This window comes from Eumetopias jubatus, unplaced genomic scaffold, assembly GCF_037043125.1.
Source record: "Eumetopias jubatus isolate StellerSeaLion01/CBP00866 unplaced genomic scaffold, mEumJub1_p1.0 scaffold_4, whole genome shotgun sequence".
In the NCBI taxonomy this organism is placed as follows: Eukaryota; Metazoa; Chordata; class Mammalia; order Carnivora; family Otariidae; genus Eumetopias; species Eumetopias jubatus.
The window spans coordinates 161230970-161249113 of NW_028274810.1; the positions used below are offsets into that span (position 1 = coordinate 161230970).

Genomic DNA, 18144 nt, shown 5'->3' on the forward strand with positions numbered 1-18144 from the left:
GCTGTTTGTTGTCTTCTACTGTGAGAGCACCTTTCTGACAGGTTCTCAGGCTTGAATCTGAGGTCAGAACAGGCTTACAACAGGAACCCCCTTTGCACCAACAGCTGCTCTGTTAGTGCACTGACTTCAGCTCCGTGGCTTCTGAAGAATGTTTAATAATTTTCTCACTACCAAAAGTTATCTCCTAGAAAGCTGTAATCATGTGTTTTAACTGGTTTTGTTTTTTTGCAAGAGATTATAATGCCCCCTCCCAAATCCGATGAAATTTTTGTCCCTGGCTTGCTCCTGTGTGCTTTACCTAACAAATTTATCAATTTTATCTAATTGTAACTGTTACTATTCAGTCTTCTCTTTATTACTATCTGGGAATAGATAATTTGTCTTCCAGAACTAGTCAGCTCTCAAGAGAGGCCCAATCCTTGTATTGAACAGCTGGTTCTTATAGCAGAGAAACTCCCCATGGAGGAGGTAGGAAGAAATCCACTAGTGAGAACTGGGATGTCTTTGTTGGTGCACTTTCTGTGATGGTTATTTTGCCATGTGGTGATGAGGTTCCAGCCTATTTGGATCTTTTTTATTGTATTTTTTAAGGTTTTATTTATTTATTTTGTGAGAGAGAGATGGAGAACGTAGTTGTGCGAGGGAGGGGGAGAGAGAGAATCTCAAACACTCCTTGTGGAGTGCAGAACCCAACGCGGGGCTGGATCTCACAACCAGAGATTCTGACCTGAGCGGAAATCAAGAGTCAGGCACTCAACCAACTGAGCCATCCAGGTGCTCCCCAGCCCCTTTGAATCTTGACACCAGAATATTCCATAGGAAAAACATTTCTACCTCTACATGAAAACTATTAAATGTCATTCTCTTGCCAAGTAGAGTGTGGTGACATTTCTATTTCCAATGGAAATATGTTTGTTCCTATTCTCCATTTATATGGTATGTAGCTCATTGATGATGAGCTGGATATTAGAAGGCTGGGTAGGAAGAGAAAGAAAGTAGGCTTACTAGAAATGTAGTTTTCTTTCTAATATTCCATGTTAAGTCCATCATGATAATATATCCCAATTTGAATGAATAAAATTTTATCTGTGATCTTAGAAACTGCTGAAAATAATCTTAACACGTTTTGAAAGTGGGTATTTTTAAATGGTTTGATTTTAAAGTATGGGCTATGTAATATATAAAATTCACTTGGGGAAAGGGAGGCTGGGAACATGTCAAAGGGATGGACAGTTATTTTCCAAAGTTGGTAAGCTAGGTTCTTTTGAAATCTGTATTACTATTAAAAGTATATTATCATATGTATCAAGGTGTTTTCAGCATTTAGAATGCTTTCAGCTGCAATTAACAGAAAACCTCACTTTAACTATCTTAAACAATAAGGGAATTTATTAACCAACATAACAAAGAATCCAGAGGTGGGGCAGTAATTTAGTTGTGAAAAGAGCCCTAGGTCCTCCTCTTTGTAACTCTAGTCTAACCAGGCTGTCCTACACAGAGAGGTTATACTCAGGCTTGATCTCTTATGGTTACAAAGTAGCAGTGGATGTCAGGTATCACATCCAGAATTGACAACTTACAGATGCAGAAAAGCAGGCCTGTCTTTCTTGTGTCTTCTTTAAGAGTAAGAAAACTTTCCTAGAACTTCCCCTGCAGATATTTTTTCATATATTATGGCCAAATTTCATCACATGCCTAGGTATAAAACAGTCATGGACTGGGGGAGAGACCACCATGACTGATTCAGACACTATCTTCTAAGGCTCACTGCAAAATTAACAGGGTTCAGTGCAAACTGAAAATGTGGTGCCCAAGCCAGGGGGTAGGGAAATTAATCTACTTTTCCCTTGAGCCCACCACCCCAGTCCACAATGGAGAGCAACCACGAGGGATTGCTGCCTGCCTGCCAGGATGCACAGAGATACCTCTATTGTGCATGGATGGGAGGTGCTAGCCAGTTAACCCATGGGACATGGCACCATCAGCGTGAGGTAGGAATGACCACCTACTTTCCTTGCACCGAGATTCTTAAGAGTAGGTGTCCAATCTACGCATGTGCTCAGGCCCCCATTATGGACCGTGGGTGACAGTGAAACATGGGCTTTCCCCACCCGTCTTGGGATGGAAGAAGGTAGCTGAGGACCACATGTAAGCCAGGGCTCCAGTCCATGCACCATTGTTCCATCATATTTCACTTATAAAACACAAATGCAAAGATAAAGTTCTTAAGAATTTCAGGTCAGCGACCACAGAGCATTAAACCCCAAGCACAGGGCCTTTTGGTATATGAGGCCCTGAGTGACTGCACTGGTCATACTCTTACTAAACCAGTGCTAAGATCTCCTTGGGATTGGGACTATAGCCAGCCACCCTGACAAATACCAGGGTGGCTTCCTGAACAAAATGGGGCTTTGTCAGAAAGGAAGAAATGGAAGTGAGAGAGAAGAGTAGGTGTAAGTTGGGAATCAACAGTGTCTGCTGTAAGATGCCATGACCAGAGAAAATGTAGTGGTTTGGAATATTAGCCCCAAAGTACAACTCACAAGGGCAGATGTCTGAATTCACATTGGATACTCCAGGATGTTGTTTTTTGTTTTTTTTTTAAGATTTTATTTATTTATTTGAGAGAGAGAGAATGAGAGATAGGGGCACGAGAGGGAAGAGGGTCAGAGGGAGAAGCAGACTCCCCACTGAGCAGGGAGCCCGATGCGGGACTCGATCCAGGGACTCCAGGATCATGACCTGAGCCGAAGGCAGTCGCTTAACCAACTGAGCCACCCAGGCGCCCTACCCCAGGATGGTTAGCGGCAAAGATTTATTTATTGAACATTGGTTAACACTTGTCATTTAGTCTGATAAGGAAAAGACCCTACACTCAAAATTTTACTTCAGATAGCACAAGACATTTATTCTAACTATATTAGTAAAGATGCTTTTAGATTTTTGTGAAATTATTCTTATTTTCACTCATATATCTAAGACATTTAATAATTGTTACATATATTACAGTTTACAGATAAATCTTATTACTATATTACCTAGGTCATTTTGAAAGAATTATCAGGTAACTTTTTTCAGTAAAGGTTTTGCTAGAGAATTATGCCCTAATGTCCTAACACATTTTATATAATGAATTAACTTCTTATTCTTATCATCCTTGGGAGAATTGAGAAGAAAGTCATTGAAGTTATTTTCTGTAGGGCTTAATTCTCTGGTGAACCCCAGTTGAGAAAGGCTGCTAGAGAAATACGTTGAAGACCAGGGACTTTGTTTAATTCAAGCTACTTAAAAATAAAGATCACCACCAAAAAATTAAGTAAGCAAATGTTTATTGATAATATAAAAGTATTGTTTGAAAGAATGTATAAGTATGAAAACTTTTATAGTTGTACCCTTGGGGTAGAAGAATGAGATCAAGAAGATGAAATAAGGAAATGCGAATCAAATTTTATGATCATATCCAGTATTTTATTTTTAGTTGGTGATTCCATTAAGTCAGCCTCCCTCCCATCCCAGAGACTTGGTGTTTGTTGACAAATCATTTTCCCGTCAACAAAATGAGGGCCATAAAAAATGATTGTTTTGTCATTTGAGGAGAACAACAATTATGGTGAACTAGCCCTTATGTAAATATATTACGCCAACAACTATAATATACATATTATTATACTATATAATATCTGATCTTAAGAGATACCTGAGAAGGTAGAATTCAAGGATAATATTTCATAAAATATAATTGTGGTGACAGGATCTGTATTAAAATTTAGGGCTTTGTTTTTGCTTCCAGAGTTCAACCAAACTACTACTTTGTACTGATTCGTCGATGTAATTTTTTTACTGTGCTGCGGATTGTCAAGCACAAGCAAGCTTATCCTGTCCTGTCTGATTTCCCACTCTCTACCAGCTCGTAATGATACGAGAAAATAAGTATCGGCTACCAAAATCAGACAAAAGTGTCACCAAAAAAGAGAACTACAGGCTAATATCGCTCATGAACTTGGATGCAAAAACCCTTAACAAAATGCTAGCAATCCAAAAATAATTTTTTTTTAAAAACAAGTTCATTCCAGAGTCTGCTTGTTGGTTTTCATGGAGATCTTGTACGTGTTTTATGTTTATTCCCAGGTATTTTATATTTTTGTTGTTATTTTGCCAGTGGTGTCTTATTCTAATTTTTGTTTGCGTATTTTGAAGACTGCTTGATTTTGTGTTAATTTTGTATCTAATTGCCTTCCTAAATTTATAGTTTGTATTACTTATTGTTTTAATTATTTTGGATTTTCCAGGGCCACCATCATCTGTGAACAAAACATATCTCCCCCCCTTCCTAATTTTTATGCTTTTTGTTTTCTAAATACATTGGCCAGAATGGCACTTCTCATAATTAAAAAGCTTCTCTCTGTTGCTAAATGTGAAAAGAAATATAACAGCATGATTTTCATTACCTCCTCAAGTTACAGTGAAATTTATTTTTGAAATTTTAATTTGGGAAAAAGTATTTAGGAAGCAGTGAAGTTATGATGGAAATACATATGTTTTGGAGCTAGACAGACCTGGGTTCAAACCTGGTTCTGCCACTTACCAAGTTATTTCAGTTCAATTATTTAACTTCTCTGGACTGCTTAGCTCCTCTATAAAGTAGGGTTGATAATTCTTGCTTTTCAAACACATCAACATTTCTTGAGTTTCTTCAATGTGCCAAGCACTCTGTTATATGTGTTAAGTAGCTCTAAGTCTCAAAACAAGCCTGAGAAGTAAGGTAATAGAATATGGTTAAATCCCACTGGTAAGCATTTTATACAGATTACTTAAGTAACAGATCTAGTTGGTAATTTTCAGGTGGAAGAAGAATGAGATGAGCCCAAAAGAGAGGTAACAGATTATTGCCATTGTCAAGGTGTGATATTTGGATGATTTAGCTTTGAGCAGTGACATTGGGATGTAAAGGAAAGAATGAGTTCATGAAATATTTAGAAAATAGTAAGCAATGGAATTGGTGTTTAAAATGGAACAATTAGGGTCAAGGAGGGTTTTTAGATTTCCATCTTAAGAATCTTTAAGTGAAATTTGGTCTTGAAATTGTTAGACCCTTTTGGATTGGTCCCTAACACAAATTAGGTTTAGTAGTTTTAGGAAGATTTCTCATCTCCTGTCTTTCACTCTCATTGTAAAATGGGGCTTTACAGTAATGTACCTTGTGGAGTTGTTTTAAGGACTTAATGAGTTAATATTAAAAATATTGACAATAGCACTTGGCATATATTAAATGTTAGTTGTTTTTCTTCTAGTTTGCACAGGATTACATGCATGGACTTGCTTTTTCTTTTATTCTCTCATAGCTTTTTAGACCATATAGTTTCTTCTATGTTGTTTGGAAAAATGGTTAAGTCACTCATTATTTTAACAATTAATGTGGTTTTTACACTTATTCAAATAAACATGGAAGTAAAGGAGGAAAGCTCTGGAGCTACACATTTGCATTGAGTTGAATCCTTGACATGAAAGTGATATGTACAATCTGGGGGAAACTGGGGTAGCCACAGCAGAGAACGTAACTAACAGGAGTATGCCACCCTGGAAATGTAAACTGCAATAAAAATACAGTGTTCCTATAAAATATTAGAGGAATGGCCAACTCTTTTGAATCTTTCTTAATAAAGTTTCTTTTTAATTGCAGAACTACAGAAAGTAGTGTAACAGCTGCCTGAATGTCCACCACCTAGAATTAACAGACTCTGACCTTTTGGTGATGGTGGTGGTTGTGGTGGTGGTGGTGATTTTACTTCAGACTTCCTTTTAATCAAAGAAACAGATATCAGTAGGTTAAAAAAAATGGAAGTCCCCTTTTATATAGTTGGGTGAAGCTAAACTGAAACAAATCCCAGAATTCTACTGGCTTAACCACTATTTCTCACTCACATAATCACTGCCATGTAACTATTCCTGGTTGGTAGCTGGCATTTCATGTGGGGATATAAAGAGCCAGACTCTTTCCATTTTAGGACTCTACCACCTTCAGCACATGGTTCCCAAGGTCATAGTGCTCATGCGTAATAAGCAGATGGAAAAGTAAAGAGAGATTGTGGAAGGCACTCCCACTGTTTAAGGTCCTTGGTCTTCATGTGACATGCCTCATTTCTGTTCATATTTCATTAGTGAGGAAAAGTCACAGGACCCCATCTAGATGTAAGGGGGCTTGGAAATAAAATCCTTGGCCTCCTGGCAACAGCTTACGAAGAGAGCATACAAATCTTTGATGAACAGCTAGTTTTCTCTGGTATCTTTACTTTGTTCAGCTTCCCTGTACTATTTATATTTACCTTTCTCTCCAGAGGCGACTACCATCTTGAATATGTAGCATATACTTCAGGTTCTTATATTTTTGCTATGTGTATACATAACCATAAAGAATACATATTGCTTTATATGTGTTTTTGTTTGTGTTTAATTTTGTGTCACTTTGTAACATTTTGATCAACACGTCTTTGAACTCTAAGAATCTACATTGAGATCTAGTTCATTCATTTTAACTGCAATATAAATTCCATTCCATAAATATATCCCAGTTATTATTTATACTTTTCCCTATTGATGAACCTTTAGGTGGTTTCTAATCTTTAATTATTTATAAACATTATGAACATTAGCATTCTTTATACATGTCTCCAGGGACAAATGCATTTGTTGCCTATTATTACTTGGAAACTTAAACGTTGGGTTGAAGACTGTGTATACATATTCTATTTTATTAGATACTGCCAAATTGTGCTCTAATCTTTTTACTCCATTTTACACCCAGAGTTTATGGTGGTCCACATTTTCTCACGTACTCACCAAACTTGAGGAAATTTTTAGACTTTATTTTGACAGTCTAATGTGGGATATTTTGATCTGCTTTTTCCTAATCTCTATAAAGTGATATTAAACATCTTTTTCATATGTCTGTTGGCTATTGAGGTCCGTCTCCCATGAATTGACTGTTCATAGTCTTCATGCATTTTTTATTTGTTTACCTTTTTCTCACTGATTTATAGTTCTTTGTGTATTCTGCATATTAATTCTTCCCTACATGTGTTACAAATTCCCTCTTTTCAATTTATCTCATATTTTACCTTTTTCACAGTAACTTGTCATGCAAGGGTTTTAAATTTTGATATAGTCAGCTCTGCTATCTTTTCCTTTATGAGTTGCTGTGTAGTCTTAAAACATGGCCCCCAAACCCTTTGATATTCCTCACTGTGCCAGATGTGGGGGCCCAGGCTTTAAGAAACCGGCCTCTTCCACTTCCTGTCTCTTAGGATAGACTATAGCCATCATACTGTGAGGGAGCCCAAACCCTGCAGAAGGGTACACGTAGGCAATAACCAACAGCCAGTACTAACTTGCCATCTACATGAGTGAGCCACCTTGGAAATGGATCCTCTAGTTCCAGTCAGACCATCCTAGTGACATGGCATGGAGCAGAGGTGAGCTGTCCGTGCTGAGCCTTGCCCATATTTCAGATTCTTGAACAAAATTAATGATTGTTGTTCTTTGAAGTCACTGAGTTTTAGGGTAATTTTGTTATGCAGCTGGAATAATAGTATTTTGTGTCTTATCTGGAAAAGCCTTTCTTACCCTGAGGTCAAACAGATATTTCCCTTGTTTTTATTATATTCAAAGCTTGATTTTTCATTTTGTAATATATCTGCAACTTATTTTTCTTATTGTAATAAAAAATAGAATTTAACATTTTAATCATTGCAAAGTATACAATTTAGTGGCATTTAATATATTTACAGTGTTATGCAACCATTACCACTGTCTAATTCCAAAAGTTTTCATCACCCCAAAGGAAATCCTGTACCCCTTAGGTAACTTATTTTTATGTGTGGTTTGACATAGGGACCTAATTTTTTTTTCCAGATATATAGCCAATTTTCCTAGTATGATTTATTGAATAACCCATTCTTTCTTTCACAAATGTAAAATGCTTTCTCTGTTTTTTTTTTAAGATTTTATTTATTCATTCATTTAGAGAGAAGGGGAGAGTGTGAGTTGGGGGAGGAGCAGAGAGAGAGAGAGAATCTCAAGCAGACTCTGCTCTGAGCACGGAGCCTGACGCGGGGCCCGATCCCATGACCCTGAGCTCATGACCTGAGCTGAAATCAGTCAGATGCCCAACTGATTGAGCCACCCAGGTGCCCCAAAATGCTTTCTCTATTGTATACCAAGTTTCCTACATATAGTTAGGTGTTCTTTTAAGGGCTGTTTATTCTTCTCAGTTCTCTCTAATATTTATAAAATATATTGCTTTATTGGCCAGGCTTTATCATCTCTTTAGTTCTTCTGTGTGTGTGTGTGTGTGTGTGTGTGTGTGTGTGTGTGTGTGTGTGTATTCTTTTCCCTAATAAGCTATAACAGATCTCTGAATGACCTTCCACGTGACCAGGATGCTAGACTTTGCAAAATTATATACTGGCTTCATTGAAACTTACTGTGCTTTATACATTTTGGTGTAAAGTCATATGTTCTTATGCAGATCAATCTAACTATATTATTAATAAATGTGCTTTGATAGTAATAGTCATACGTTTATTTGAAATTTTGTGTTTGGCAAGATCGTGGCTTTAAATAGGGTTATTTTTAAGTGTTTAATACATATCTTACTACTGTTCCACACTGACCTAAGCCAGTGTGGTCATGCCCTGTTTTTAGCAAAATCTCAAGACAAATTCTAAAAGCAAGTATCAGACAAATTTTGTTGCACATACGGACACATATATAGAGATTTATTAGCTAAATATTAACAAGCAGGCACAAGGCAGTTTTTGGAACCTGAGGAAACCCCATCTCTGAGTCCTCAGAGAGGCTTTGACCAACATGGCAGAAAAGGGGTCACATGAGGGAAAATTCTGCCCTCTTCATACCAGCAGCTGGCAAATAGAATCCTCCACATTCATGGCTGGATAGAGAAGTATTTAATTTAAAGGGGGGCATCATCCATAAGGGAAAAGTATCCAGCTCCAGTGGATTCCTATGCTTTTTTTATGAAAGGCTGGGGCAAGTTGTTAAAATACTGTTTAGCCAGTCCATATTTCGCAGATGCTTTTTATTTAAAAAATGGGGCCCTATTTTTAATATTCATGCTAGTTACAGCCCAGTGTTTTCACCAATGAGACATTCTCTGAGATTTAACGTAGTAATTAGCCAGGGTTCAGTTGTCTACATAAATACAGACAACAGAGGCACTTATAGTAGCCACCCCTAGAATATGGATTTTTTATTATGACTACAATTGACCACCCTCTGAAATGTATATGTTTTAATATGTCAAAGTAAGTCGCAGACATCATGATCAAGTATAGTCAGTATTTTTTTAAGTAAAAATATTTCCTAAAAGAGAAGTACAAATATCATCTGCCTACAAACTTTATGTAGGCTTTTAATCCATTCTGAATGTATGGAAAGAGGTCCATTTTAATGAAACAAAACAGTCTTTCTTGGAAATGTTAGTTCCCACCAGATCATTGCCAGCCTCAAATTCTGTTATATCTTGGTATGATTCTCAGATTTTTGAAGCTTTATAACAATACTAATGTTAGAAAAATCAATTGCTGTTAGTAACTTAAAATTTTGGGTACAAATCTTCAAGATGCTTTATTGCTTAGTTTGTTAAAGTGGAAATTAGGACATATATAAGTGTTTATATATGGTAAGGTTTTGCTTCTGTGCATAGAATGCTGAGGAATCTAAAAATAAAATGGTCAAAAATAATGTAATATGCCATAAATAAAATAATTTGGAAATATGTGTTATCCATAAAAATTAGTTGTATTTATTCTTTTCTTCATTTCTTGTATCTGTTGTCACACAGCACACTCTTTAACAGTATGACGGGCACGCAGCTGCCTTCGCAGCCATTGCCAGTACTGGAGATTTTTCTAGGCCTTTAGCACTCTTCTTTCATCTGTAAGGACAGGCAAGGCAGCTGTCTTTATGTACTGGTGTAGTTTTGGCATGGTTTGCTAAGGCAGCTGCTCGTCTGACTTCACAGCTGGGGAAATAGCACTTGGTATTAGCAACAAAATTTAACAGAAGTATGAAAAAGACAATTGGCAGGGGGAAGTCTTTTAATCTTAGATCTTGGCCAGTTCAAATGAAATGGGGCTATTGATTCCTCCTAAAAATATAGATAATTAATGGAAGGATATTGAAGTAGTTTTAATTGAGTTTCCTGGTAGCCTTTTCTTTTTTTTTCTTTTCTTTCTTTCTCTTTCTCTTTCCTTTTCTTCTTTCTCTCTTTCTCTCTTTCTTTCTCTTTTTTTCAGAATCTCCCCTTCCTGACTAATTTAGGACAGGGACATACAACTGTGGGTTTTTTGTTTGTTTTATTCAAAGGTGGGCTACACAGTCAAACCTTTTATCTGTGGACAGCATATGAGGGGTTTTTCATATACTAACCATGGCTATAATAGCTTATTAGAAAACTTAAGAATATTTATTAATTGTTTAATATTTTAAAAGACCAATTTAATTAACTTTAAATGATAAAAGTGCACAAATACTGATCTAGTGTTGTCCGGAGATCAGTTTTGATGAAGCCCGGGAACACACTTGAGAACTGTTGGGTAAATTCACATTGACCTCGTAGCAGCTCTGACTCTAGGACTGGTCCTCTCAGCTTTGTTGACAGAAATTTCATGAGAGAAACTAGTGTTACAGAACCAGATGGATGCAGACATTGTGTGCAGTTGGTCGTTTAGCCAGAAATTTGGGGATAATTCTGGGATTTTGAGACTCGCCCTCATTCTCCAAATCCCAGAGATGTCAGTCACGTCTTTAATTTGAGCATAGGCAGGTCTGGAAACTGAGCTATCCCTGAGGTAAGCATAAAGCACTGTTCCTGCTATTGACAACTTGTGACTCTGGAAAATGGGACTTTATTTCCACCCTTTCCCACCACACTGCCTTGAGTGTGCAGCCTGGATCGGCCAGGGAGTCAGTGTGGACTCTGTTGCTATCTGTTTACCCACTTCCTGTGGAATTAAAATATAGTCCTTGAACCTCCTCAAGCAACTCTAATATGTTCTAGTTTTTACCCTGCAATTTTAAGTTCACTGTGCTCAGATATCTTGTCACCTCAGTAGGAAGCTGTGTGCACTAGTTGAGTCTTGGATCTCCAGGTGATTTATCCGATTTAGCTTACTTATTAACCTCCTTAACAAATTTCCTTGCCAGCTGACCACATTAAAATAAGTTAAATGCACATACTATGCTTTACCTTTTTAAAAATATTTATTTATTTATTTATTTATTTATTTATTTATTTATTTATAGAATGCATGCACACAGGGGAAGGGACAAAGGGAGAGAAAATTTCAAGCAGACTCCGCACTGAGAGCGTGGAGTCCATCCCACTCGGGGCTTGATCTCCCAACCCTGAGATCATGACCTGAGCCAAAACCAAGAGTTGGATGCTTAACCAACTGAGCCACCCAGGCGCCCCATATGCTTTGCCTTCTTCCATAGCAGCTGGTCAAAGTAATTAGCATCAGCATGAACATGAAAAATGTTTTTCATCTTAATCTCTTTCTCTCTATTTTATAATATTCAAGTCATAAATTATGCCGAATAATAAAATGGAAGATATATATATATCTACCTTCTCTTTAGGTCTGATTAAATTGTTGAAACAGTTTTCTCTTTCATTCCAAGTGACTTATCTTTGGTAATGAACTTAACTTTTTTTTTTTTTAAGATTTTATTTATTCACTTAGAGAGACAGAGAGAAAGCACGAGCAGAGGAGAGAGGCAGAGGGAGAAGCAGACTCCCTGCTGAACTGGGAGTCTGACATGGGACTCGATCCCAGAACCTGGGATCATGACCTGAGCTGAAGGCAGATGCTTAACCATCTGAGCCACCCAGGCTCCCCTGAACTTAACTTTTTAGCACTTAAAACCAAACCTTTCAAAATCATGCTAGCTAAATTTGACTTAAAAAGTTGAGTCTAAAATCTTGGAAGAGCTGTGTTTCATTATAAGCAGCATGTTGATTTAGGAGGACTAAGGGCAGGAGGTTTGACTAGGTGACTTATCAGAGAGCCTCAGGAATATAATTTTTATACTACATTTAGTTTGTTTTGTTCCACAGATGTCTTTCTTAACAGTTGTGTAGTGTGGGGAAGTGAATGTTGAAGATCTCTGGCTTTACGTTTATACAAACACAATGTGTTATATACAGAGACAATAGAATAGTAGTTACATCTTTGTACTATTTGAGCATCTTTTTTCAACTGGTGATCTGAAAGAATAGAGGGTGTAATGGATCAAGATGTTATACTGCCTCATTTGGTATTGAGGAAGGACTAGAAGATTTGAGGATTTTCATGTATTACTTTAAGATTTTATTTATTTATTTATTTAGTTAGTTAGTTAGTTTTAGTTAGTGTGTGCAGGGGAGCGGCAGAGGGAGAGAGAATCTCCAGCAATCTCTGTTCTGAGCATGGAGCCTGATATGGGGCTCGATCTCACAGCCCTGAGATCATGACCTGAGCTGAAATCAGTTGTCTGAGGCTCATCCGACTGAGCTACCCAGGCACCCCTTTCATGTATTTCTCTAAATGATTAACTTTATAAATTAACGGGGCACCTGGGTGGCTCAGTTGGTTAAGCGACTGCCTTCGGCTCAGGTCATGATCCTGGAGTCCCTGGGTCGAGTCCCGGCATCAGGCTTCCTGCTCAGCAGGGAGTCTGCTTCTCCCTCTGACCCTCCCCCCCCTCATGTGCTTTCTCTCTCTCATTCTCTCTCAAATAAATAAATAAAATCTTAAGAAAAATTTATAAATTAACAACCAAAGATTATATGTCTCACTTTTTCTCAAAGACATATTTTTTTCTAGCATCTTGGGACTAGCATCTCACTAATCTGATTTAAAATTTAAATTTTATTTTTAAGCATAGGTTTATATCACTGATTATTAGTAGGAAGAAGGGATTATACCTATTTACAAACGATGGCTTCATTTCAGGTATTTCAGTACTAGGTCCAAAAAATCATGAAATATAATCAATGTTGTGAGCTTCATTGCTTTTTCATGTGTGAGAAAACTCTTTTCAACAATTCTTTCTACCCAAGGGTACTGTAGATTGCTTGTACTGTCAATACTTTCCTCCATTTCTTTTGTCCAATACAATGCACCTCCTTGTCCCCTTTTTTTGAGAGTGGTGGTAGAATTTCACCTAGCATTTAAAACGTAGATGATGCATTGTTTGGAAAAGTTGGTTTTGAAAAAAGTAGTTTTAAATCTAAGTGAATTATCACCTAGGTTGTGTGTGTACCTAGACCAGCAATCCGATACTGTGGGAAAACTACACGCACCTTTGGAGATGGTGAAGAAAGAAAGGCTCTGCTGTGTCGTTGCTTTTGCTGTGAAATAAAGGCAGGGCTTCTTAATCACTTGTCTGTTGTTCTTTCAGAATTTTGTAGTATATAACCATCCTGCAAGACTGAGGTCAAAAGCATACTATATAAGAGAAACCTTAGAAGTAGTTTGTCTAGAATAAGACTCCTGTAATGACAGCTCTCCAAAACAGAGGAAAGAATCTGAAAATAATGTGGCGTTCTAAAAACAGTGGCCACAGAGCCTCTGAATTAGAACCTGGTATCTTCTTACCAGACATTTCTGCTTGATATGTAATCCATTAATCTCACTCCAAATGTAAAGAAACAGAGTATCTGCGGATGAGGCCCCAAAATCAGCCTTCAGTACATCCCCCAACTGCTTCAAGTACTTGCTAAAAATGAAGAATTGATGTTTCTGGCCCTTTTTATAAAGAGCTTCATCAACCCTCATTAACATGTATTTCTTAATAAGATTATTTGGTTTCCCAGCAAAGAGGAGTACTTCTAAAAACTATGGGAATCACAGACCTGTACCTCTGAAAAAATAATACATTTTATGTTAAAAAAAAAAGATAGCAGGAAGGGAAAAATGAAGGGGGGGAAATCGGAGGAGGAGACGACGAACCATGAGAGACTATGGACTCTGAGAAACAAACTGAGGGTTCTAGAGGGCAGGGTGTGGGGGGATGGGTTAGTCTGGTGATGGGTATTAAAGAGGGCACTACTGCATGGAGCACTGGGTGTTACATGCAAACAATGAATCACGGAACACTAAAAAAAAAAAAAGCCATATGGGAAATTGAGGCCCGTTCCAGCATGGCAGGAGGAATTGATAACATTGTGGAGAGACCAGAAAACTAAAAGGTGTCCTCCTTAAAAAGAATTTCCTTAAAAGAATACTTAGTAACAGTTTCTTAATGATGATGGAGCCTAAGCTGATTTTTTATTTTTATTACAAAAATAATTTATTGCATGCACAATAAATTTTTGCATGCAGTTATGGTCACAGCGATCTAAAAGGGCAAAAAGTAAGTATGTGTATCTCTGATTAGGTAAACTTTTTGTCTTAAAACCATCATGTAGGCAAAAGGATCAATAAAATAATGGGCTGATTGATGACATATGAAATGTTTGATTGCATGACTGCATCATGATGATACTTAAGTAATCAATATGTCTCTCAGCCAGCAAAAACTTTGTCAAAGGAGTGTGTCTGCTTCCAAATGTGTAAGGATGAGGTGTAACCACAAAAGTTTTTTTTTTTTTCAGTCTGAGCAAAATTTTCTTGAAGGGAAGGATGAAAGTCATTAGTGAAATCAGGTGAGGTAAGTGATCCATTCTTAGGAATTTGTAGAGAAACTCTGCCCTGATCTTTCAGTAAGTGTCTCTGAAACTGTGATTGCTAGTACATGTGGATAGAAACGGAAAGTCAAAGCAATAGTCAACACAGAACACCCCAGCACGCTCCTCCCCACTCTCATAAGCTGGCTCGGCATATCCAAAGAGTCCTCCACTCATAGATTTTATGTTAAATGTTGGCTTCACTTAATATTTGTACATGCATATAAACACTATTTTGTTTCTTTTAATTTATGTGTATGATTGTATCAGAGTTCCCCAAACAGAAAACCCATTTATATCACTGAACTGATAGTCCAGCTTCTCTAGAAATCAATTAGGTCATAACTTGACAGTCCAATTAATGTATCTTTTTGACAGATTTGCAAAAAAAAAAAAAAATTGTCCAGTTTCCTATCAATTCTCATTAAATTTTTATGAAAAAAAATTTTTAAGCTTATATTTAACTTCTACTTGGTTAACATACAGTGTAATACTGGCTTCAGGAGTAGAATTTAGTGATTCATCACTTACATACAATACCCAGTGCTCATCACAACCAGTGCCCTCCTTAATACCCATCACCCATTCAGCCCATCCCCCACTCACCTCCTTTCATCACCCCTCGGTAGAGTTTCTTACGGTTTGCCTCCCTCTCTCCCTCTCTCTCTCTCTCTTCTTTTTTTTCCCCCATTCCCCCCTACCAGTTTTCTTATGTCAAACACTTTAGTTTGGATTTAACTTGTCTGAACAAATGGACTTTACCAGTGTCTTTGGGGAGAAAGGAAACACTGGCATCAAATAGAGTATTTGTAATCTGGTGGCATTCACTGCTAAAACTTCAACCCATAACGTGTCACATAATGTTAGCATTCAATCATTTTACTTCTCTTGACCCAATAACATAGTGAAAAGAACACAGATTGGAATCAGAGAGATCAGGGTTTGAATCTTGAGCTGTACTATTTTTTTATCTGTATGACTTTGGGAAAGTTTTTTCACTTGGAGAATTGTGATAGTAACATCTATCTTTAAAGTTGTTTGTGTGAGATAAGTGAGATAGCATGTAAATAGTAGGAGTTAAATAAAGCTCCATTAAAAAAAAGTTCAATGTTCAGTGAAAGCATATGTATATCTATGGCATATCCCCCACCTGTGTCTTGGTAATATGGCATTACATTTCACTTGATAGACAAGCATTCCCCCACAGTACGTTTATTTAGTAATTAAATCAGAAGGAGTCTATACATTCTTAAAAGTTGTATTATTTGTTGACAGGTCTTCATTTGTCTAGTTTGCCTTCATTTATGAACATGATTTGGTGGTATACTACTGAATACAGAAAACAGATTAATTGGCTTCTATAATAAGAATACTTTAAAAATATAACATGAATAGGGGCACCTGGGTGGCTCAGTTGTTAAGCGTCTGCCTTTGGCTCAGGTCATGATCCCAGGGTCCTGGGATCAAGCCCCGCATCGGGCTCCCTGCTCCACGGGAAGCCTTCTTCTCCTTCTTCACTCCCCCTGCTTGTGTTCCCTCTCTCGTTGTGTCTCTCTCTGTCAAATAAATAAATAAAATCTTTTTAAAAAAATATAACACAAACTCTGCTTGTATACAGTGAGGAAAAATCCGGATCACAAACCAGGTACTTTTTTTTCATTGCTTTTTTGGTGATGGTCTTTAATTTTTTTTTTTTTCCTGAGAGAGAGTGCCAGTGGGGCAAGGGCAGAGGGAGAGGGAGAGAATCTCAAGCAGGCTCCCTGCTGAGCATGGAACCTGACAAGGGCTCTATCTCAGGACCCTGATATCATGAACTGAGCCAAAATCACAAGTCGGATGCTTAACTGACTGAACCACCCAGGCGTCCCTCTGGTGATGGTTTTTAAACACCATGTAGTAAATCAGTATCACTTAATAGAGTACAGCTCTGTCTCTCTCATTTATTTAACAGCTGCTTTGGAAACACTTTTTTTGGCCATTTAAAAAAAATTATTTTTTTCCAAAAGAAATACATGGACAGGTTAGCAGAATCACAAACAGCTATGTGGTTTAATACTAGTTTACAAAATGTGTCATGGAAAAAGAACAATATAAATCAAGTGATCAAGTCCACATTTTACATGGTTTCAGAACGCATTAGATTTTCTCTTTGTAGCTTCCTGGCTCCTATGCAAGATGTCAGAGGAGAGTAAGCATATTAAATGTAAAGTATTAGAGAATAGCTTTAAAAAAAAAAAAAGCGGAAAGTGATTTCCTTTCTAACCCAGTTTTATAGTGTAAGGCACTATCAAACTATGAAAGGCAAAAATACACTCTGTATTGTCTTTGATTTAAGAAATAAAAAATTTCATTATTTTCGACTTATTCCATTTCTATCAGTAATGACACACACAAATTATAGTTATCTGTTGATGTTTCAGTCTACTAAAACTGAGAGATGCACGTCACACAGACTGGTCTTTCAGGCTATGTAAAGGAGTGTGAGTCAGCTCTATCTTCATTAATGAAGAAAGTTTATCTTCATTAAACTTTCTGAACTATAATTGTGTGATTGTCCACTACTACTTAAAATGATAAACTATGAGATTTTTCCATTCCCAGTCCCTTAAGTACTAATTCCCTCTTCCTATTACTTTCATGTGAAGTTTTATATGATTTTCAGTGGAACAGGTTTTGAAAACACATAAGGTATCTTTTTAAAAAAAGATTTTGTTTATTTGAGAGAGAGAGAGTGCGCGCACGCACAAATTGGGGGAGGGGCAGAGGGAAGGGGATAAGCAGACTCCCCGCTGACCAGGGAGCCTGACACAGGGCTCCATCCCAGGACCCTGGGATTATGACCTGAGCTGAAGGCAGATGCTTAACCGACTGAGCCACCACCCCAGCGCCCCAAACATATAATATATCTTTAAGAAGAAATGAGTTACCCTTATTTTCATTATTATTAACGATAATAAATTACATTTTGGCATCATTTAAGAAGGCAGTAATTTAGGGGCTTTTCACTGGTTCTGAAACTAAGAGCATATTTATTACAAAATAGAGAAATTTGTCATATCACCATGGAATAATACTATTAGTAACATTTTAATTTTTTCTGGGCAAGGATATTATTTTTTAAAAGATTTTTTAATTAATTTATTTTTGTGAGTGAGGGGAGGGGCAGGGGAGAGGGAGAGAATCTCAAGCAGACTCCCTGCTGAGCATGGAACCTGATACGGGGCTCTGTCTTACGACCCCTGAGGTCATGACCTGAGCTGAAATTAAGAGTCAGATGCTTAACCGACTGAACCATCCAGGCGCCGTAGCAAGCATATTTTTTAAAAGGTGGGTTGCCATCATATCTCATATTTTATAACCTATTTTCATTTATTAACTATACAGTAAAAATACTTTTATCATATAGTCTCGGAAAC

General features: G+C 37.2%; 1 protein-coding gene across 2 annotated transcripts in view; it reads left to right on the forward strand.

The window, feature by feature from the left end:
* The window catches only part of MRPS28 (mitochondrial ribosomal protein S28), a 109804-nt gene that overhangs the window by 71449 nt on the left and 20211 nt on the right, over positions 1 to 18144 (forward strand). Inside the window, exon 3 of one of the 2 annotated variants that reach the window (XM_028108705.2) lies at positions 14657 to 14712. The exons of the other annotated variant lie outside the window; for it this stretch is intronic. Coding sequence (XP_027964506.1) covers positions 14657 to 14711 — 55 coding nt within the window. The 3' untranslated portion in view covers position 14712. The remainder of the gene's footprint in view (positions 1 to 14656; positions 14713 to 18144) is intronic. 2 annotated transcript variants of the gene reach the window in all.